Genomic DNA, 20,537 nt, shown 5'->3' with positions numbered 1-20,537 from the left:
TACGGCTACGCCGAGTCCGGAAACAGCTACAAAGTCCGCCTTCTAGCCTAGGGGTTGGAGGATCCGTTGTATAGAAGGACATAAAAGGGGGAGGGGCTTTGTTATAATGCACTCTGTTCACATCTATCAACTATAATCATATCTCGTAAGTCATACTGTTCTTCCAAGTCAATTTATTTCGGTCCCTCGATCATGATCCGTCCCTCTAGTCGGGGCGCAATTCCTGGTGTCCAAGTTGGCGTGACGCCTGGTCCTTCGTCGACATCTTCCACCGTGGATGGCTGCAATCCAGCCTTGCGCATCCATTTCCGCGTGGCCCATCGCGCGATGCGCAGTCGGTGTTCTTCCTCGACCGAGGACCGCGCCGGCAGCGTCACGTAGTTGGTCGTCGGCTGCGGAGAGGTCAGAATGTCCGGGTCAGTGTCCGAATCAGAGTCCATGTCCTCGTCTTCGCCGCTTCTATCGGTCCCGCTGTCCTTGTCGACATCGGCGAATCGTCCGTAGTGGTACTGCTTGCTGCGCTTCAACGACGGGCGCCGCAGCGTGTAGGGGATTTTCTCCGACACCGGAGACGTGCTGGACGAGGCCGGTTTGAGCCATCCGTTTGAGTGCAGGTTTTTGTGCACGTCGGTCCAGTGCCGTGTCATGCTTTTACTGAAGCGTTGCCACTTGCCCATCACTCGCAAACTCAGGAAGTACTGCCGAAGCAGAGTGCTCACTAAGACTCCGCTCTCCTCGTCCACGATCTCTTCTACCTCTCCACCAGCGGACTTCACGAGCAATGATGCAAAGCCGTCCTTTCCGCGGGCCATATAGCCACGTGTGGCCATGGTGTAAGTGCGATTGAACTGGATAGGCGCGCCTCCAACTTTGGCCCAGTTGATGCGGGATCCCGGTGGGCCGGACGGATCATAGCTGAACGAGATGTTCGATACCTGGGGGAAACGCCCTTCCAAAGCTGGAAGCAGGCTAACGCCGTTCTCCAAGGCGTCCATCAATGCGCGGCCCGACACACGCAGCAGAACAACTGGGTCCTCGAACGGGAAACAATTCAGAATATCTTTCAACCGTAAGATGCCCGGAGGGTAGATTTGGTCACCTCGGATGGTTCCACCGGCCATGATGGCGCAATCAGCGCTGTAGAAGAATCGCATCAGGTCACAGACAAAGTTGCCTAGGTTGGACTCTTTCTGTCGAACCGTCGAGAACCGCCCATCTAGCGGCCGTGCCGTGTATCCAATAGGTTTCTCAAGCTTGGACTTCAAACTAGACGTGAGTTTGTCAACCAGCGTCACCGTAGAAGGATCTTCGGGAATGGATTGATACATATCCCGCCGAACGATGTTGAAATCCCAGCCAGATCCGCCTTCTTTGCGCCAGGCCTCAATATAACTCAGTTGTTTGAAGTCGGTCCCCGACCGCAAAACATGGATGCCGTTGATCACCGCATGACCGTAGAAATGGTCGTGGCCTCCAAGAACAATATCAATCAGTCCCTCCGGGACGCTCTTCGCCAGCTTATAATCGTTTGGTTCGCGCTGATGGGTGACGGCGACGATTATCTCGGCACCCTGCTCTCGTAGACGCGGAACTAGCTCGATGGCCGTTTGGGAGGCAGATTTATAGATCAGATCGGGCGGGAGGGAGTTGATCGTTCCTAGCCTGCAATTACAGTTAGCCCCTAGTACAACATTGAAGTATGAGCCTACTCACCACTCGCGTTCTCCCAAGCCAATTACTCCCACTTTGACCCCAGTAGATGAGGTCAACATGACCGTTCTCTCACAGTTCGCGATAGGGACATCCTCGCCAAGCGCGGGATCGAGAACATTCGCCAGCAGCCACGGAAAGCGGCATTGACTGCGCAGGTGGCGCAGTTGTGCAACACCAAAGTCAAGATCGTGATTCTGCAGATGTCAGCCAGTCGGATCCCAATAACAACATCTTCTATTTTTCCACCCACCCCTAGACACGCCACGTCCGTCCCGGCTTTATTCAGGAACGGCACCATATGCCTCCCCTTGGTCACAGTACTTTCGAGGCTCGGATTGAAGGCATCGCCGGAGAAGAAGGTAAGGGGATCCGGCTGCCCCGCGAATCGGGCGTCGGATCGGTAATAGTTAATCACGGATTGGAATCGAGATACGCCGCCAACAGGCTCTGCGGATCCTGCTCTGCAAGGGCATTAGCATGCATGTCAACTCAGAGAACTGGCCCCTAGCATTCGAGCCGGCCAGCTAGCCAGCTGTTACCCCGCGGGACGATCGACTTACTCCACGTGGTAAACATCATTGTAGTGAATTAGACGGAGATCCGGGGTTCCTGTCCGCTCGCAGGCATGGGTCATGGATAGGCCGTCTTTCTCGACGGCAGACATGATGATGTGTTCAGGAGTGATCAAGGGAGGGATGTAAAGGAGGAAAGGGAGGCGGCAGACAATCCGGGGATCAGCTTACCGTCACTGTCGCCTCAGGCATCAACATCCCGCCATGCAGGCACCCGGGCAGATCGGCCAATCACGAGCCGGGAGATGACCGGCCTGACAGGCGCCTGATTCTGGAGGCAGCGAGGCATGCATTGATGCCTAAGTCTTTGGACTTACTGGCCTAGGTGACATACGCGAATTATGGACATGAAGCATACTCGAACCAATGTTCAATCCAGTTGATACATTCAGCTAGTTCTAATCGTAGAGTGGATATAGCAAGTCATAGCCGCATAGCAATCAGTGGGTATTTTGTTATACATGAGAGTCTCATTCATCCACGCACCCAGCCTTGATCTTGCCGTCAGCCATGTAGATTCCTTTTTAAAAACCCGAACGCCTCGCACAAGGGGAAATTCAAAATTGGTATAGAGCAAATGTTTTCATATTCGTCGTTCCGTCACTGTCCATCGTCGTTTAACGCCTGTCTCGGCGTCTTTGTTCAGAGGGGCACTTCCCCAAAGCCCTCGCTGTGAAAGAGTTCTCTGGGGCAGTTGTTTAGGTGGTTCCGAGTCCGTTGATTTCTTCACGTCGCTCTCCTTCTCCGCAGCCTGTCCGGACCATGCATTGTCGAAGTTGGGAATCAGATCGTCTGCGCCACCCTTTGCCGACATTGACCCCCAAAGGCCACCGGACGTGCGAGGGGCCGTCGAAGGTCGCGCCATCATCCACACGCGCGATCCACCCCCAGAAGTTGGAGTCGGTCCTATACCGAACGGACTCTGCGATAGAGAGGCTCGAGATGTGACGCGGTTACGATAAGACGGCACGGTGGGGGATGTTAGGCTAGTGGGAGAGGAGACGCTGGACATTGCTGGGTTGCCGCCAGGCCGTAAATGTTCCGTCGAAGCAACCAGCTGCAGGTTGTAGTCGTGTAACACCGACTTTTCTCCATTTGCATAATGTGGAACTACGGGCCCGCCGAGATCGGACGACTTGGTCGAGGTTTTATCGCTGTCCTTGAGGACCGCCATGGTGAGGGAAGCGGTCCCGACGTTGACGAGAGTTGTTTCCCCTTTGATGGCTGAAATTAGCGCATTGCAGCCGGCGCCGTGAGTGACAATCACGAGAACCGTCTCGGCCGAATCCTCTCCGTCTCCCGAGCTTGTGTCGCCGGTGTTGTCCAAGAACTGGGAATGACGTCGCGGTCGATTGTAAGGGATCGAGGGGTCGTGGTTCGAATACCAGGAAACCATGCGCTCGAGTCCGACACCGAAACGGGAGTTCATAGTGCTCCATTCCTCCTCATATTCGCCGCCATTGCCCCACCCTTGAGGTTCGCGCATACTGTCCCATTGATAATCGATCCTCACACAAGCCTCCCGCGCGTGGGAAACGTAACCGGTGGGGATGGGCTCGGACGGAGAGATGGCATAGCTGGGGGTGGGTGGCGTATAAAGGCCATCTGGGATGGATGAGAGACTGGTGTTGATCTTGCTGAGCATCCTCCGCGTACCCGGTGTGTCGGCAGATTGCAAAGTGTCATGACTAGCCGCACGGTTCCTTCGCCCATCGGGATTCGCCTGTGTTTTGCTGGACTCTTCCGAGGAGGGAAAGCCGTCGCCTTTGCCCCAGCCTCCGGGAAAATGTCCAACTGCTGGCTTGGTGTAGTTTATGTCTGCGTCGGGGACAATACTGTCGCGTCTCAGGAGTTCCGCCTTGGCAGCCGTGATCATTCTCTCCGATTTCGGTGGTGGAGAAATCTCCTCGAAATAGCTGGAAGTCAGCCATTCGCCCAAGAACGCATCCACACGCAACAGGCAACGGTGATCATTCGGAATGGGACTGGGGAAGGCCGAGGCGGCATTGAACCCGTGAACCGAGGCTCTGCCTTTGCCCGTTGTATGGGTCTTTGGGTTCGGGATGGCAGAAGGCTTTGGGGGTAATGAGGCGTCCGTCTCGGGGAAGTGTTGACTGATGCCCGCGCTCACAGCGATCGCGGTCTGCAAGCATCGGAGGTAGGGGGATGAATGGACGATGATCCGTCGTTTGCGTTTGGGGGGTTGCGCGCGGAAGGATGGTAAATTTCGGTCGCCCGTTCCTTCAGAGGGTTCTTCATTGTCCTGCGACTGTAAAAGATTGATGATTTGCGCTCCTAGTGTCCGAGACTGGAGCCAGCCGCCGTAGGAGAGAGGCGGATCGTAAGGAGTGGGGGATGTCAGATGCCAATTTTTGTCGGCCGCGTCCAAACGGGCACCGTGCCTGTAAAATGAGTCAGTATTCCATCCTGACGTATTTGAAGGAGTTCGCACCCACCTGGCAATGATAATCCTCGTTGGGGGGTTCCCCATGGTGGGCTCTAGCGGGTGGAAATGGCACTCCGACCGCGGAAGAAAGAGCAGCGGGTAGGGAGCAACAAACTAAGAATTACATGAACAGCGGGTGAAAGGAAAGACAGTCGAATAGGGAAATTGACAAAGTCAGAGCAGAACAAAGGTATTAAGAGGGGAAGACGAAAACCCCGACCAGCCTGCTAAAGGGGGCTATGAGGGGAAGCTGGGCTCAGGTGAGTCTGGAAAAGTCCGGCGGGGTAGAAGATCAGGAGAACATGATCAGACGGGACTCCAAGAAGTAAGGTGAGGTGATGTGTCACTGACTGCCATCGAAAGTGGCGGCAAGCCACGTCGGCATGAGGGATGAAGGGAGAAGCGAGAGATGCAACGGACGACGCAGGCAGCAACGCAGCAAACCCGTCGAGTCACGTTTTGTTGCTTTTTCTTTTTTTGGCGTTTGTCTCTTTTGCTCGGCCGGCATGTGATGAGCTTATGTCAGCCATGAGGTCATCGCCCTTCTCCGCGGATGTCCCGATGGGGCTTAGCGTGGTCTGCGGTTCTTGTAGACTCGTCTTTCTTTCTCTCTCCTTGACCTTTATGCTCCTGTCAAGTCGTGAAATGATTCCATTCTGGACCTCCGTTGGCTCTGCCGATGCACCATCAGCAAACAGTTTCAGGTCAAGTCACACAACGTACGTCCGGCTGACTTCCTCCCACCGCTTCAATTGGTCGTGAATGAAGTGCCAATGGGATACCTCGGACTTGTCCTGGTATGACGGGTCGATGCATCTTAGCCTCATGCCATTGCTGCGGTAGGACCTCCCTAGCATATGCCTCATTCGCGAGCCTAGTACACATATAGCCCCAGGATGTTCGAGCCAGTTTACGTTCGCCAAGAAACTTAGAGAGAGAGACAGAAGGGGAGATTGTGTGTGATAGACAGCACGAGTTGATATAAGACATGTGGATATCAAAGACCTGCAATTGAATCAGACAAGAAAATAGCATTGCGACATCATGATGGAGCATGGATGTTTATAGCATGGCCTGGACGGCTCGCTGCGAGTCCTGTATAGCGGGATATATATCCTGTTCTGGGGCTTGATAATCCAGGCACCGCTTCCTGCAGGCGAGTATGTCGTTCGACTACACGACAGGGTATACCTTCCAATTCCCTGTTTATAGGTGTGCCCTGCACCAGGAATCAAGACAATCCTGCAGTCTTATCAATCACCGCGGATTTGGTCCGCGCTGACGGAATCGGCGCAGATCCATGGATCGCGCCCCTACAGTCTAGCTCCAGACCACACAAGGGGGACGAGTGGGTCTTCACCATCCTCGATTCTTAAAGAAGCTTAAACCCTCAGCAGCTTCTCCGGAGGAAAGTTGGAACTTTCCCTTGGTGTGCAGGTTTGCAACGATTTCAAGAGAACTTCTTCGGAAATCCCGAGCGTCCTCGGAGATGGAGGCTTCTCGTGGCAACGATCCCCGAGACTCGTCGGTCTCGTCCGGTAACTCCGAAAGTGACGTGCGCGATGAATTGCACGAGAAACCGACCGAGAGAAACGATGACCCTGAAGCGCTGACCCGAGTCGAAACCTCGCATTCGGCCATAGAGCCCCCAAAGTCGCTATGGCAGGAGGTCCCGTTTATCCTTGTGGTCTGCATGGCCCAATTCATGACCCAGGCCGGGCTGGCCATCTCCATCGCCCCGGTTTACATCATCGGCGAGAGCTTCAACACGTCGAGTCCCGGTGAGCTGAGCTGGTTCGCGGCCGCCTACAGTCTGACGGTCGGCACGTTTATCCTCGTCGCGGGCCGTCTGGGCGATGTCTTCGGTCATCGCCTGATGTTCGTCATCGGCTTCGCGTGGTTCGGTCTGTGGTCCCTGCTCGGCGGCTTCAGCGTCTGGTCCAACGAGCTCTTCTTCGACTGCTGCCGGGCTTTCCAGGGCATAGGGCCGGCCCTGCTGCTGCCAAATGCGATTGCTATCTTCGGTCGCACCTATCCGCCCGGTCTCCGCAAGGAGATGGTCTTCTGCTTGTTCGGCGCCACGGCGCCTAGCGGCTTCCTCGTCGGTGGCGTCTTCTGTTCCATATTCGCCCAGCTCGTCTGGTGGCCCTGGGGTTACTGGGTCATGGGCATCATGTGCTCCTTCTTTGCGGTTCTCGGCCTCCTCGTCATTCCGAAGACCCCTCGGCCTCGTTTCAAGGACTCCATGCCCCTCTGGGTCCGACTCGACCTCCTCGGGGCCGCCGCAGGAATCTCGGCCCTCATCCTGATCAATTTTGCATGGAACCAAGCCGCTGTGGTAGGCTGGAAGACACCATACACCTACGCACTCCTGATTGTCGGATTTATCCTGATGGGCCTTTTCGCCTGGATCGAGAGCTCCGCCGCCTGTCCCTTACTCCCCAAGTCCGTCCTCACCGGCAACCTCGCCTGGGTGCTCGCATGCATCGCAGCGGGTTGGTCCAGTTTCGGCATCCTCATCTACTACTTTTATCAGTTCATGCTCGTTATCAAGGGCGACACGCCGCTCCTCACAACTGTCAAGTTCATCGCCGCCTCTCCCTCCGGCGCCCTCGCCGCCCTGACCACCGGGTTTCTGCTATCTCGCCTCCCGGCCAGCGTCATCATGTTCTGTTCCATGTGCGCTTTCACCGCTGGTCTGGCCATTTTCGCTACCGTCCCGGTAGATCAGACTTACTGGGCCCAGGCATTCGTAGTCAGTCTGATCACTTGCTGGGGAATGTACGTCACCCTCCATTCCTCTTTTGCGTCCCTCTGCCATCTTTCCCTATTTGCATACCTCTCCCACCTCTCCTCAACACCAAGATATCACTGATCCCCAGTCTAAGACGGCAAACTAACTAAAAGCAGGGACATGTCCTTCCCCTCCGGCACGCTCATCCTCAGCAATTCCATGCCACGCCAACACCAAGGCCTCGCCGCCTCCCTGGTTACCACGACAGTCAACTACTCTATTTCCCTAGGCCTCGGGTTCGCAGGCACCGTGGAGTCGAATGTCAATCGCGGCGGAAGTGACGAGCTGCGCGGGTACAGGGGCGCACTGTATCTGGGTACTGGACTTGCCGGGCTCGGGGTCCTCGTGTCGGTGTTGTTTATGGGAGTTAGTTGGAGGAGATATCGTAACGAGAAAAAGGAGGCGGGAGGAGGTTGATTGATTCGTTGGCGGCATGGGGGTGAATGGAGGTGTGGTGGATGTGCAACTAAAAGGAAAGGAAATGAAAAGGAGTGATAGAACAGACTGCTGTGCTTTATTGTATATTAGATAGACAGTGTGGTACAAGGCGATCAAAAAGTAATGGGTTTTCAGCAGCCTGCTAGTAATAATAGTAATTCATTATTAGTATCGTACAATATGCCGCAGTCTAGTTCTGCGGCCCGGCGGCGCGCGGCTGTGAAACCTCTCCGATGCTTCTGCAAAGTTCAGTATTGCACCTAAATCACTACCATTTTGGATAGTTAACTACTAATCTGTGCAGCCTGGCACCCAAGCACAGGGGAAAAACCCATCTTCCGACAGTTATATGGCGTCACTGTGCCGCAGGTGGGATTTATGCATGTTGGCCCTGCTATACTTGCAAATATCATGAGTGGGACCATAATGCAGGAAGAAGGTGTTCCATTTACGAGGACCTCGCTCCGCAAGATCCTTGAGGCGGGATCCTATGGTGAGACGTCAGAACCACTATGCTAACTAACTAGGAAACAAGAAAACAGTAACATTCGTGCATATCTTAAGTGACAGTAGAAGGGAGTGGGATATCAATCTTGCTGCTGTCCCTCCAGCCTTGACGATAAGAATCGATGTGTCGAGCAACCACAGGCCGAGCCTTCCTCTCCCGAGGCTTGATATTTCGCTTCTTGAGATAATCTTCTGCAATCTGTTCGGACATGGCACGGAACCGGACCAGCTGCATCTCAGAGGCCCACGGAGAAGCGGAGGTATTCTCGTCCTTGATTGCCGTAGCTGAAGGCTCGGGTTTGACCGGATGTTGACGGATATTGTCCATTTTCAAGCTCTTTGGCCGTTCTCGTTTGATCAATCTCTCCAAGTTGTCGTCCACATCCTCTGTCAGATCTATCACCTCAATATCATGCTCATTGAAATCGGCTCTTCCACCCCCATCCCTAACCTGCCCGACTTCGTCGACATCCATGTTGTCAGAGGGGTTTGTAATGAACGGTCCACTGTCATTATTGGCGAAATCATCATCATCGTCACTGTTATTATCGTCATCATCGACTTTCAACGGCGCTAACCTTTGAATACGATCAAGTTCCTCCTTTCGCCGCCTTTCTTCTTCTCGATCGCTGGCGGCAATCATGTCCAGCTCCTTTCGCCGAACCTCAACTAGCTCTCTGCGCTTGATCCGATACGCCATACTCACCAGTCCATCCGCAAGACCCATGCGGTAGCTGAACGTTGGCGTCCCTCCCTTGTACGCACATGCCCATTGGAGCGTCTTGTTATGCACCGCTTCGAAAGCCCCTGCTGCCGTGACCGTGTTTGCCGCAATGCCAAAGAACGACCACTCAATAGAGACATGCCTATCCACTGAATAGCATTTGCAATCGTAGAGGGTACACATGGCATTGGCTAATTTGTCGACAAACGTCTCTTTTCTGACGCGCTTGGTGCGGTCGTGGGCGTTTTGGATGGACACCACGCTCCGACCTCCATACTGCGCTTTGTCTGCGACGTCGTCATTGGCGAGCAGATCTGCATGTGTGACGTTGTATAGGGCCATCATCCTCTGGGCTAGGAATAGAGCGGCTTTTGCTTCGCCTTCGTTTGCGGAGGCGTGTCTGGCACGACTCAGGCATTTTTGGATCTTGTCAAGGATCCCTTGGTCGATGTTGTTGTTGCTGGTCTTTCTGGGACTCACTTCGGCGGACTTGATCACGGTTGCCTTCTGGACTGGAGCTTTAGATCGTTTCGCGCGACGTGATGTGTGGGTTGAGAGGTTAGATTCCATAGTCTTCGGGAGTTCAGATACTGAGAGGATTGAGGTCTGAGAACAGAGAGCATGCTCGAGAAGCGGGGTTAGGGGGCTGGGCTGTCTTTAAGTAGCCCAGTTGCAACCCTCAATTATATTGGAGTTGGCTAATATGCAGCTGCGCCGCAACGCATGTTAGGTAGACTCCTTCTCGGCGGTTGGACCGCTTCTCCTTGCTAGTGTAGTTAGTCTATCATCTGATCCACACAGAGCCCGACTTTTGCAAGGGTTATCAAAGCTAACAGCCCAGGCGAATAAGAAATAGCTCAGTACCGCTCAGCCCGCTCAGCCTGGTGGGAAGAGAAAACCCAGTTGATGCAAACCCCAACAGACAGCCGCAGAAAGGATATGGATATGGCAGAGTATAGGACCCTTCGGGGCCCTACTACGTAGCCGAATGGCTTCTAATGCTGGTAGAACAGCACAACTGCCGCAGGACATACGCTGCTGCAACCCTTCTACGGTTACGTAGCGAGCCCGTAGGCGAGAAAGATGTTGAATTCTAAGCGTGGAGAAGGTATAAGACTAACTATCTGCCTGAGGTATCAGCCAAGCGTGAGGTTTTGACCATGGTTGTTACAAAAGCAATCACAATTGCGGCACTAGAAGCAGGGCTAGAGATAGGGGTGGGCCTAGCATTAGAGCTGCTATCGTCACTAGTAATTGGACAACAATAAAATAGCTCCTGGTCGTAAGTATAGGAACTCGGCAAAGAGAATAAAAGCTTAGATACTCCTTCGTCAGGACAATCCCCTTCCACTGCGTAGCCCTACGCTGTTTTGTTGCCGTACTATTTAGGTGAATGTTCATAGAATTCACGTTAACTCTACTACCCTATCAACCAAATTTGCTATCACAAAGTATATGTCCGATGTTCAACTAAACGTAGTTGTCAAACTACCCGCACAAAATCGGTGAAATAAGCGGCTCACTAAGTACACGTAGGTAGATACATACATACATACATTTGACCAATGCAATCATCCAGACTTCTTCCCCCATCCACCACCCCCCGCCGTCATAATCACCACGCGATCATGCGTCTTGACTGACACCGTATTCTTCCCCCCGATATTCACCACCCTCTCCCCACCCGTCCCCTCGTCCTTCGAAACCCACAGATTTAGGCCTGCCTGTGCGGCCTCTCCACCCTCGAGACCGTACGGGCGATGGACGCGCCGTTCCGAGAGAATCGAACACTCCATAGGCGCTAGGAACTCGATATCGCGCACAACGCCATCGCCACCGCGGTGCGCGCCCTCGCCGCCAGATCCAGCCCGAAGAGTGAATTGCCGTAGTAGCGTCGGATACCGTTTCTCGAGGATCTCCGGGTCTGTGATCCGTGTGTTGGTCATGTGGACGTGGATTCCTGACTCGCCAGCCCAGCTGGGTCCTGCGCCGCTGCCGCCTGCGATTGTCTCGTAGTAGCCGAAACCTGGGATGGTGGCGCCGGTTTCCGGATCCGTTTTGGGATTAGTGCCGAATGTGAGGTTGTTGCAGCATCCTTGCGAGGCGGCGCACGCGTGGAATGCTTTGAGAACTACGTCTGTGATTCGTTGCGAGGTGACGACGTTGCCGCCGACGACGGCAGCGGTCTTGGTTGGGGAGAGAATACTGGGAGAGGGGACTTGGATGTCGATGGGGGCCAGGCAGCCTTGGTTGAGAGGAACGTCCGCGTTGATCATGCATCGGAGACAGTAGATGATGGCGGAGTGGGTGATGGCGATCGGGGCGTTCCAGCCGCCGTAGACTTCGGGGCCGGTGCCTGCGAAATCAAAAACAGCGGAGCCATCGTCGCCGTTGATGGTGACTTTGAGCTTGATGGGTGTGCCATCGTCCATGTAGTCAACTGATTCTAGAGGCTGGCCGCCAAAACGCTGGTGGAGGTCTTTGAGGAGATTCCGTACGGCGGTTTCGGCGGTTTCTTGAATGGCGTACATATACTTCTGGACGGTTTGAACGCCGTACTCGGCGAAGAGGCTCTGGATAAGCGTGATACCGCGGGTGTTGGCGGCAATTTGTGCCTTCAGATCCGACAGGTTGTCGCTAAAGCATCTGGCCCCAGCACAGCCCGGGTGTTCGGCGGGTTTCCGGACCAGAAGTTCGTGGACACGGTCTTCGTTAAAGACACCGTTGCTGACTATCTTGTCACCTTCGATGGCAGCACCTTCCTGCCACAGCTCGGTCGACTTGGGTGGCATGGAGCCGGGGAGGATACCACCGATGTCGGCGTGATGGCCGCGAGACGCCACGTAAAACATGATTTCGCTGCCACCGGGCTTGTCAAACACGGGGGTGATGACCTAGAAAACTTCAGTGTGAGGTTTCTACAAATGTGTTAATAGCCACTTACTGTGATATCAGGAAGATGCGTGCCGCCAGAGCTTGGGTGGTTGGCAACTAGTACATCTCCGTCTCTCAAATTACCAAGCCACTTCTGGTGCTGGAAGCGAACTGCGAATTGCATGGACCCGAGATGCACCGGAACATGAGGTGCATTTGCGACCAGTCCACCATCTGGAGAAAATAGAGCGCACGAAAAGTCCAAACGCTCCTTGATGTTCGTGGATACCGACGTCTTCTGTAGCGTACGGCCCATCTGTTCTGCGATCGACATGAATCGATGCCCGAAGATACTCAGCCGGATGGGGTCAATGCCGGAAGAAGCACCACTCTCAGCATTCTTCTGCGGATCCTTTAGATCAATGACAATGCAGGTCTCCAGAATGCTTGCCACAGAGTCGGGCGCTACCACAACTGTCTGGGTGTTATCGATGATGATTGCAGGTCCATGGACGCGGGTGTTTTTATCGATCTTGTCTAGTAGATAGACAGGAGTGTCGATGCGGCTGGCATGTCCGTCGAAGAATGCCTGGGTCGTGTTATCTGGCGAGGCGCTGACGTCTTGCAGAGTAGCCTCCCTCAGCTGCACAAGAGGGCTCTTTTCCTCCCGCACCTTGGACGAAGCAATAGTGCGCACACGAATATCGTCGACTAGAACCGACCGCTCCGAGTTGAAATTGAACTCACGGCGGTGGCGGACTCGGAACTGCTCCAGGAAATCGGAACCGTCCTCGGGCTTCAGAATCATCAAACTCGTATCGGATCCGTCATATCGCATGTTCAGGTATAATTCATGCCGGACCTGGTCGGCCGCAAATCCTTGCACCTCCATGTCTTCTGTGGCAACCTTGATCAACTCATCAAAGCGACTTTCAAGCGTTGACTGCGAGTTCAAGTAGTCCTTAGAAACCGGCTCCTGCGACTCCTTAACCACCTCGGCCAAAGCCAGACCATAGGCCGATAAAACCGACGAGTACTTGTGGATGATGACGCGAGAAATACCCAGCGAAGCGGCAACTGAGCAGGCATGCTGACCACCAGCTCCGCCGAAACAGGCCAAGTGATGAGCAGCTGTTTCGAAGCCCCGAGCCTGAGTCAGGTTCCGGATCGGGCGAGCCATCGATTCGTCGGCAACCTTCAAGAATCCGAGGGCAATCTCCTCAGGCGTATATTCTGTCTCGCCACTCTCTTTGCGCTCAGTATTGATTTTCTGAGTCAACTCAGTGAAGAGCTTGGTCGTCGCTTCGAGGTCAAGCGGCTGGTCCTCATTAGGGCCGAAGATGTGAGGGAAATATTCCGGCATCAGACGTCCCAAGAAAAGATTGGCATCGGTGACGGTCAAAGGGCCTCCTTTGCGGTAGCAGGCAGGGCCGGGATGGGCGGACGCGGACTCGGGTCCGACATAGAACAGCCCGTTCCGATACGACAGGATGGAGCCACCACCAGCGGCAACTGTGTTGATATCCAGCTGGGGGGACTGGATCAGGACACCAGCAACCTTTGACCCAAACACATGCTCCAAATGGCCATCGAAGCGAGACACGTCAGTGGAAGTGCCACCCATGTCAAAACCGATGACCGGCGTCTTCTCGGCGGGATCCCAACTGGTCGCTGCAAAGCCAACAACACCAGCAGCCGGACCAGACAGAATGGCCTTCAGGCCGCTGAATTTGCGGAAGTCAACCAGACCACCGTCCGACTGCATGAATTCGAACCGACACTCGCGCTGCTGGTCCAGACCGCCTTCAAAGCTAGATGAGATGGAGTCGATGTAGGTCTTGATGACGGGGGTAAGATAGGCATCGGCAGCGGCCGACATTCCTCGAGGCACGATCTTGATCATGGGTTGCAGCTTGGAGGACAGAGTGACGGAGAAGCCCATCTCCTCGGCCAAATCTCCGATGATGCGCTCATGTTCCGGGTAGGCGAATGAATGGACCAAAGCGACAGACAACGACTGGTAACCCTGCTCCTTCAAGCGCTGAAGTTCAGTTCGAACCTCCTCGGCGTCCAACTCTTGTACCACGCGGAATTTCTCGCCGGTGACGCCCTCCACCACGCGAGAGCTAGAAAAGCAGTCCTTATCAGCGGCCGCATGAATGGGGAGGACTCGTTCATTGATCTCGACGACACCCTCTGGCAGAACACCGGGTCGGGCCATGGACAGGTCGAAGATATTCGGCCGCGATTGGTCGCCGATGTGCAATAGATCGCGGAAACCCTTGGTCGTGAGGAGGGCTGATCGAGCTCCCTTGCGCTCCAACAAGGCATTTGTGGCTACGGTAGTTCCCATCCGTAGACTGCCAATGGCGTCCATCTTCAGGGGCTTTCCACGAGGGAAGCTCTCGCCGGTGACCTTCTCGAGAATCTGGCGAACACCCTCCGTGGGTGCATCTTGGTAGTGGGCGGGATCAACGGATAGTAACTTAAGGATGATGTCAGGGCGACCGGGAACGACGGCATGTACATCGGTAAATGTTCCACCGCGATCGATGGAGATTGTGATTTTCCCAGTCCCGGCCATGATGGATGAAGATGACAGGATGACCGATGAACAATGGGACAGAGAAATGTGGGATTGCTAAAGGAGGGGAATGCCCGGAGTTAAAATAGCTGCTTCCCCATGGAGGGGGAGGAGCCCGATAACGATAACACGGGTCACGTGTCGGGCCGACGCCTCGGAGGATCGGCAGGACCGGACCGATGTCGCCGATGGTATCATCTGCTGTGGTTCTTGCGATACGAATATAGGACCTAATTTGCAGCTAAGGGGTTGGAAGTAGCGTAGACAATGTTAACATGAAGGGATCAAATGACGGAATCGGTAGCGTGACCTCCCCGAAGCTAAGCGCGTCAAATGGAGTTCGTATATGGGCACACAATAGGTGTAAACTACAACATGGAATTATTGCGAATAGTTATTAATAAGCCTTATTAAAGGTCGTGGGTGGTTGTCTGACAAGTAAACTATTTCTTCAAAGTATTCTCAATCCAGTCCGTATCCATATCGATATCGATTTGATCCAACACTTCTTCCCACAGTCCCGGGTCATCGTTGATGTCAAAATTGAATGAGATGTCGCGCATAGACGGTAGATCCTGCTGCGAGGGCCACTCCGTAGATACCACCGGTGTTTGATCTGCTACCACATTGGTAGCCGGACTTGCTTGTGGTATGCTACTGGGCGTGATAGGGGTACCGACAGCAAGGTCGTCTCTCCGTGTGTGATTAGGTCCAATCGCTGATTGTAGTTCGATTAAAAGGGAGTGCCGGGAGGCCAGATACGCATTACCGCGATCTGCCATACCTCGGAGGAGACTCAGCGCTACTCCCATGCTTCGTGCGTTGGCTTCGTTGTGAGGAAAGGCGGCATTGACCATGACGAGCAATAAAGCTGCTGAAAACACGTATTCGCCGTCAAGATAGCCGTACGTAGCTTTCTATAGTATTAGAGTTATGACAATAGTTTTGTGTTGCACGATAACCTACCAACAAGATTTTGCTTTGCAGCAGCATCCATAATAACGGTGGTGGCCCGGGCCGCACTGATGCAGCTGTCTATGACCGCCACAGTATTCGGCGACAGTCCTTCTTTCCAGTCGCTTGTCGCAGAGGATTGATCACCTGCATCAAGTCGACGCTGAATAACATAAAATACCAGAGGCCTCGCAGTCATGTTGACACAAGAGTAAAAGTGCAGAAAGATAGACACCGATTCCCTATTTACATGGCTGTTGAGGCTGGAGAAGTCGATTCGGAGCCGATCTGGAATCCGCTGAAGCCATTCTGATAGGTCGTTGGTGATGCTCTGGGCAGACGCAAGTAGGTTGGAGCCAGATCGAGGCTTTTTGCGATAGATTTCTAACACAATCGTCAGGAGACTTTTACCCGAGTAGAGGATTTGAGAGTCCTCACCTTCTCCTATTCTGCCTAAGATCCGGGACAACTGTGTATAATAGGTAAGCACTACAGAGGGCCATGGAACATCAGCTGTCCTATCCATTGGTATCGGCCATTCTATCCCAATGTCCTCGTCATGTATCGTAATGGGATTGCCTGACTTGACAGACAGCAACCTGGCGATCGTCAACCTCTATTGTACTTTAATACAACAGATTGAGAACGACATACCGATCCAAACTATATACAGACCACCATGCTCGTCGCCGGCGGTTTCGATCACCTTCACTAATTGAGGGGTCGGAGACCTCTTGGTGAAGACCTAATGAGATGGCCATGCGCAAAGCGAGGCCGATCTTATCACGCTGTTAGCGTTCACTTGCAGTCAGCAGTGAGCTGATGAACGTACATATAGAAATGCAGCATCGCGCCGATTAAGATTCTGCATGTAATAGGCCACATAGCACAATACTTCGACAAAGAATATCGAACCCTCCTCGTGAATGTCTGGTAGGAATCGTAGGGCATGCTTGAAGTATTTGAAACCGGGCGGCCCGTCGTCTCCCGACCATTGATTCACGGAATACATCAGCCCAAAGGCTATGACCAGCAATACCTGACAGTAAACTAGGCAAGACTCCCGAGACGAAAAGTCTGGTGGTTGGTCATATACTGTTTTCAAGCGTTCCTCAAAGTCTGCGGGATGAATCAAGGAAAAGATGGTTCCAATATAGGTGTACTGTACCCAGAAAAGTCGCTTGGCGAACTCAAACGGTGGCATCTGGGGTAAGGCTCTGGTCGTCGATAACCGCAGTGACGAAGGGTCATCATATAGCGGGCGGACATCCCATGCAAAATTAGTTGAAGTCGGATTGAGGCGTTTGGCCAGGTGGGTAGCGGATGAAGCTCCCACAAATTCTGTCTTGTGTCAGGATGGACGCCAGATGGTTGCCGGGGTGTATACGCACGATGCTCTCCGGACCGATTCAAGAATAAATGATCCGTCCCCTTATACCACCAATCATCGCGTTCCGGTGGAGCTTCTACATTGGTATAGGGACTGGGCTGAGCAGGAGTCGAGCTTGCAGGCTGGTCTGTAGCCCACAGTCAATGATCATGTCAGATCTTAATAGTTTGTGAACGCAAAAGCACTCCATACCTCGGCGGGAAGATGTGCGGGCCTGGGACTGAAGTTGGATAAAATAACTGGGAATAGACGATCAGCACGTATTGAGCGAAAGGCCATGCTCAGTATCACCTTTCCGGAATCGACACACGCTTTTCAGCTTCCGAGTATACACATACTTGACCCACATCCTCGCAGGCGGCGCACGGGTACGGAGGATTGCCAGCACATCGTGTCTTCCTATTGCGACATCGATTACATCTAGGGCCATTGTTAGCGCTGTTATCCCAGTCTCAAGCTCAGCAGGTGACTATTTCGATCACCTACGCCACCATCGATCGTCTGAGGTTAGATCGGTCGTCCGATCGATGATGCATCCTGGCCTTAGCTGTTCCCGGAGCCATTGATTTATCGCTGGGATGCAACGACCATACCGCAGAGTCCTAATGGGAAACAAAGCCCGGGCCTTATAATGTTCGTGATAGGTCTTGATGCTGATGAGCACGCCAATGAACAGTGCATACCCCAGGCTCTTCCCCACGAGATTGTTCGGTAGTTCGGTGCGATGCTGCAGGACTATCGTGGAAGCAAGACGATAGATGATCGGCCGAGGTAATCCTGGTCTAGTCTCGCAGTAAGGGCACAGACCTGTCCGATCTAAAGACCAGAATCAGAGGCGGATTGGAAGTCGAGGGACAAATAGTCGACGGACTAGAAGGCGTTTGTTGTCTCCGTCTCCGCCAGTTGCTTCCCCACACGCGTTCTGCTGACTGATCGCTCCGTCGGCCCGACGCCGATAAGAAAGGAGTTCACATTATTAATGGTGAGGGCATCACGAACACATTCGCCATATCAGCGATAATGAGGATTGTGTCGCTGGAGTGAAGGTATCTAGATCTTATCAAAGACTTTAACAGAACAGCAGCCCTCAAATACATCAGAGGAGATGCCGCAGTCCCTCGACTTGTCTTCCGATACCAAGTGGTGGATAAATATAGATTGAGCAAGCCCCTCGCTCCTAAAGCATCATGCGCTTTCCCAGGGGTCGGTGTAGACGACCAGTCTCTTCGTGGCCTTCCTCGACAGAAGCAAGACGCGCCGATCCGAGTCCTCAATTCCTCGCGTTTCCGCGTCGCAATCGTATTCTCTTCCAAAATATGCACCTGCCCCAAAATGGCTAACGAACTTGACGATATCGAACTGACAGAAATTCTCTTCCTAAAGAAGCTATTCTCCTCTGCATTCTCAGTCATATTTCTCGTCAATGTCCGCAATCAGCAATGCATCATGAAGGTGGTAGGTCAACCTGGCATCAAAGACTCTAAATAGATCACTGCTAATTTGGGAAGCATCATGGACGAGGACCCCGGAGATACTACGAACCAGAAAACCGTGAACTGGATATTCACGTCCTCGAGTCCACTGCCTACACGCGACTGAAAGAACGTGGGCTTTGCGACCGTGGAATTGTACCCAACTACTTGGGCGCCGTAAGGAAATTCGACCCGTCTTTATGCCAGCCTCATTTGAAAGATTTCCTGAATGACGAATACCTCCCAAGCGCTATTTTCCTGGAGTACATTGTCGGCCTAGAAATGATCAGTCTCGATATCTATACACAGGAACGTATGGACAATTTCGTTGCGGGCATTCGACAAATACACAAAGCGTTTGTGCGACATCGAGACCCGAAACCGAGGAACATGATGGTAGTCAAAGATACTCCTGACAGAGTGGTCTGGCTGGATTTTGACCGGGCGGAGACCTACGACGAAGAGGGAATCACCAGTGAGCAAGCAAGACTGATCGAGGAGGAGCAAGAGATTGTTACGGGGTTCAAAATTTGTCTGGTAAGTGCGCCTACTACCGAGAAGTCCATCGCAGCCTCTTACCCTAAATCCCATCAACAGGAATCCGACTACGCGAAAGGGAAGCTTGATGAGGCCTATAATTTCTATTGCACTTGATAGTATAGGTATCATGACGACATGCGTTCATAATTACACTCAAAGTATGCCATGCTTTGAATCCCGCGGGGAGCATTTAACTAGAGCTTGTAGATCTCTGCCATCTCAGTGATAATCAGAACCCAACTATAGGTATTTATGCCCAACTATAGGTAATACTTGAACCGGGAACCAAACCGCAAGTGTTACTGTTCCTTTCTCCAAATAAATTTTCTAGAAGATGCGTAAACTAGTAGTAAGCTTCAGAAATAAACAAGAAACAACCAATGTGATATTATGATAGAACTGTTTGCTTCATAATCTATGTTGATCGTAAATATGACGCGCCCGAAGACGCACACCACGTCGGGACAACTCGGCAATCGCCATTTCTCTCGGGATAACGCGGCTGGGGGAAATTAATGACACATCTTGACGACTGTAACCTTCTCAACTGCCATGATCGCATCTTGACAGGAAACAATGATCTTATAGCCTTGCTCAAAGAATGGCTGAATATGCAACTGCACTATTCCTGGTCTTCCTGGTATTTATTCGCATTCTTGGCAACCATGTCCGGCTGAGACGGGTTCCTGGGCCTTGGTTCGCTGGCCTGTCTGATTGCTGGCGATGGCATATTCAACGTTCATCTCGCTACGGTCACTGCCTGGTTGATCTCCATGAGAAGTATGGAAGAATCGTGCGGTTGGGACCGAGCTGTGTTAGTGTTTCCGATGTGACACTTCTTCGCTTGGTTCGACATAACGGGCGATTAGACGAGGTAGGTAGAGCTTTCTCCAGTAAGATATGCAGAGCTAATCAATCTAGTTGTTTCCGAGCGATAATAGAACCTCTTCACAAGAATGGTTGGAGGACAAGAACAGGTCACTACACGGTATGCGCAACCATCTGTTGCGTGACAGACTAGAGTACCTTGAGGACGCAGATGTATACCAAGGTACCATTGATCGCCTTGTCACAAACTTCATCGTTACTATCAAAGCACACAAGGCGGTGGATCTGCCATTACTACTGCACTATCTTGGAACGGACTTTGTGAACATACTGACAATGGACGACCATGTCGAGAAAAATGCGGGCTGTCAGACATTGCCAGCAGACAGTTCTTATCCCGGTCGGATGAGTACCATTTTCTCACAGTCCACCATCCAATACCTGGCGTTGAATAACCCAAGAGCTAAGTCAAGAAGGAGATATTGTCCTCTTCGGGGTTCCAGAAGGGTTGAATGCTGCTTAACCGAGAATGAGCAGACAATGTCACCGGGATCTATTTCACCTCCCAAGGGATATTCACCAGAATATGCGGCGAAGGTCAAACTCCAGTCCATCATCGCCGGCTTTGTGTCGACCTTTTACTGTCTTCTGAGGCGTCCCGATTTCATGTCATTACTGAAAGACGAGATAGATAGGGCATT

The 20,537-nt window shown here is 52.8% G+C and overlaps 7 protein-coding genes across 7 annotated transcripts; 2 read left to right on the top strand and 5 right to left on the bottom strand.

Moving 5' to 3' along the window:
- Nucleotides 1–173: 173 nt before the first annotated feature.
- LDX57_012759 (putative 5'-nucleotidase) lies at nucleotides 174–2,377 on the bottom strand (the record flags this gene model as incomplete). Its single annotated transcript, XM_046094509.1, has 4 exons — nucleotides 174–1,662; nucleotides 1,714–1,907; nucleotides 1,964–2,174; nucleotides 2,274–2,377. 4 exons carry the CDS (start codon nucleotides 2,375–2,377, stop codon nucleotides 174–176), a joined length of 1,998 nt encoding a protein of 665 aa, XP_045950488.1.
- Nucleotides 2,378–2,868: 491 nt separating this feature from the next.
- On the bottom strand, nucleotides 2,869–4,776 carry LDX57_012758 (uncharacterized protein; the record flags this gene model as incomplete). Its single annotated transcript, XM_046094508.1, has 2 exons — nucleotides 2,869–4,687; nucleotides 4,742–4,776. 2 exons carry the CDS (start codon nucleotides 4,774–4,776, stop codon nucleotides 2,869–2,871), a joined length of 1,854 nt encoding a protein of 617 aa, XP_045950487.1.
- Nucleotides 4,777–6,220: 1,444 nt separating this feature from the next.
- Nucleotides 6,221–7,942, top strand: LDX57_012757 (MFS transporter; the record flags this gene model as incomplete). The annotated part of the gene is made up of 2 exons (XM_046094507.1): nucleotides 6,221–7,512; nucleotides 7,642–7,942. The coding sequence occupies 2 exons, from the start codon at nucleotides 6,221–6,223 to the stop codon at nucleotides 7,940–7,942; spliced, it is 1,593 nt and encodes a 530-aa protein (XP_045950486.1).
- A 279-nt stretch (nucleotides 7,943–8,221) lies between these two features.
- LDX57_012756 (DUF2786 domain-containing protein) lies at nucleotides 8,222–9,840 on the bottom strand. Its single transcript, XM_046094506.1, has one exon. It carries the CDS (start codon nucleotides 9,762–9,764, stop codon nucleotides 8,523–8,525), a length of 1,242 nt encoding a protein of 413 aa, XP_045950485.1. The 5' UTR covers nucleotides 9,765–9,840; the 3' UTR covers nucleotides 8,222–8,522.
- A 925-nt stretch (nucleotides 9,841–10,765) lies between these two features.
- Nucleotides 10,766–14,878, bottom strand: LDX57_012755 (5-oxoprolinase; the record flags this gene model as incomplete). The annotated part of the gene is made up of 2 exons (XM_046094505.1): nucleotides 12,139–14,878; nucleotides 10,766–12,088 (listed from the first exon to the last, which is right to left on the bottom strand). Exons 1-2 carry the CDS (start codon nucleotides 14,650–14,652, stop codon nucleotides 10,766–10,768), a joined length of 3,837 nt encoding a protein of 1,278 aa, XP_045950484.1. The 5' UTR covers nucleotides 14,653–14,878.
- Nucleotides 14,879–15,095: 217 nt separating this feature from the next.
- Nucleotides 15,096–16,810, bottom strand: PUT3_2 (transcription factor domain-containing protein; the record flags this gene model as incomplete). The annotated part of the gene is made up of 4 exons (XM_046094504.1): nucleotides 15,096–15,565; nucleotides 15,619–16,095; nucleotides 16,261–16,351; nucleotides 16,439–16,810. 4 exons carry the CDS (start codon nucleotides 16,808–16,810, stop codon nucleotides 15,096–15,098), a joined length of 1,410 nt encoding a protein of 469 aa, XP_045950483.1.
- Nucleotides 16,811–18,328: 1,518 nt separating this feature from the next.
- LDX57_012753 (uncharacterized protein) lies at nucleotides 18,329–19,122 on the top strand (the record flags this gene model as incomplete). Its single annotated transcript, XM_046094503.1, has 2 exons — nucleotides 18,329–18,451; nucleotides 18,505–19,122. 2 exons carry the CDS (start codon nucleotides 18,329–18,331, stop codon nucleotides 19,120–19,122), a joined length of 741 nt encoding a protein of 246 aa, XP_045950482.1.
- Between the last annotated feature and the right edge of the window lie 1,415 nt (nucleotides 19,123–20,537).

Source organism: Aspergillus melleus (assembly GCF_016097325.1).
Source record: "Aspergillus melleus strain CBS 546.65 chromosome Unknown contig9, whole genome shotgun sequence".
NCBI lineage: Eukaryota > Fungi > Ascomycota > Eurotiomycetes > Eurotiales > Aspergillaceae > Aspergillus > Aspergillus melleus.
This window is presented reverse-complemented; position numbering and strand designations above follow the sequence as displayed.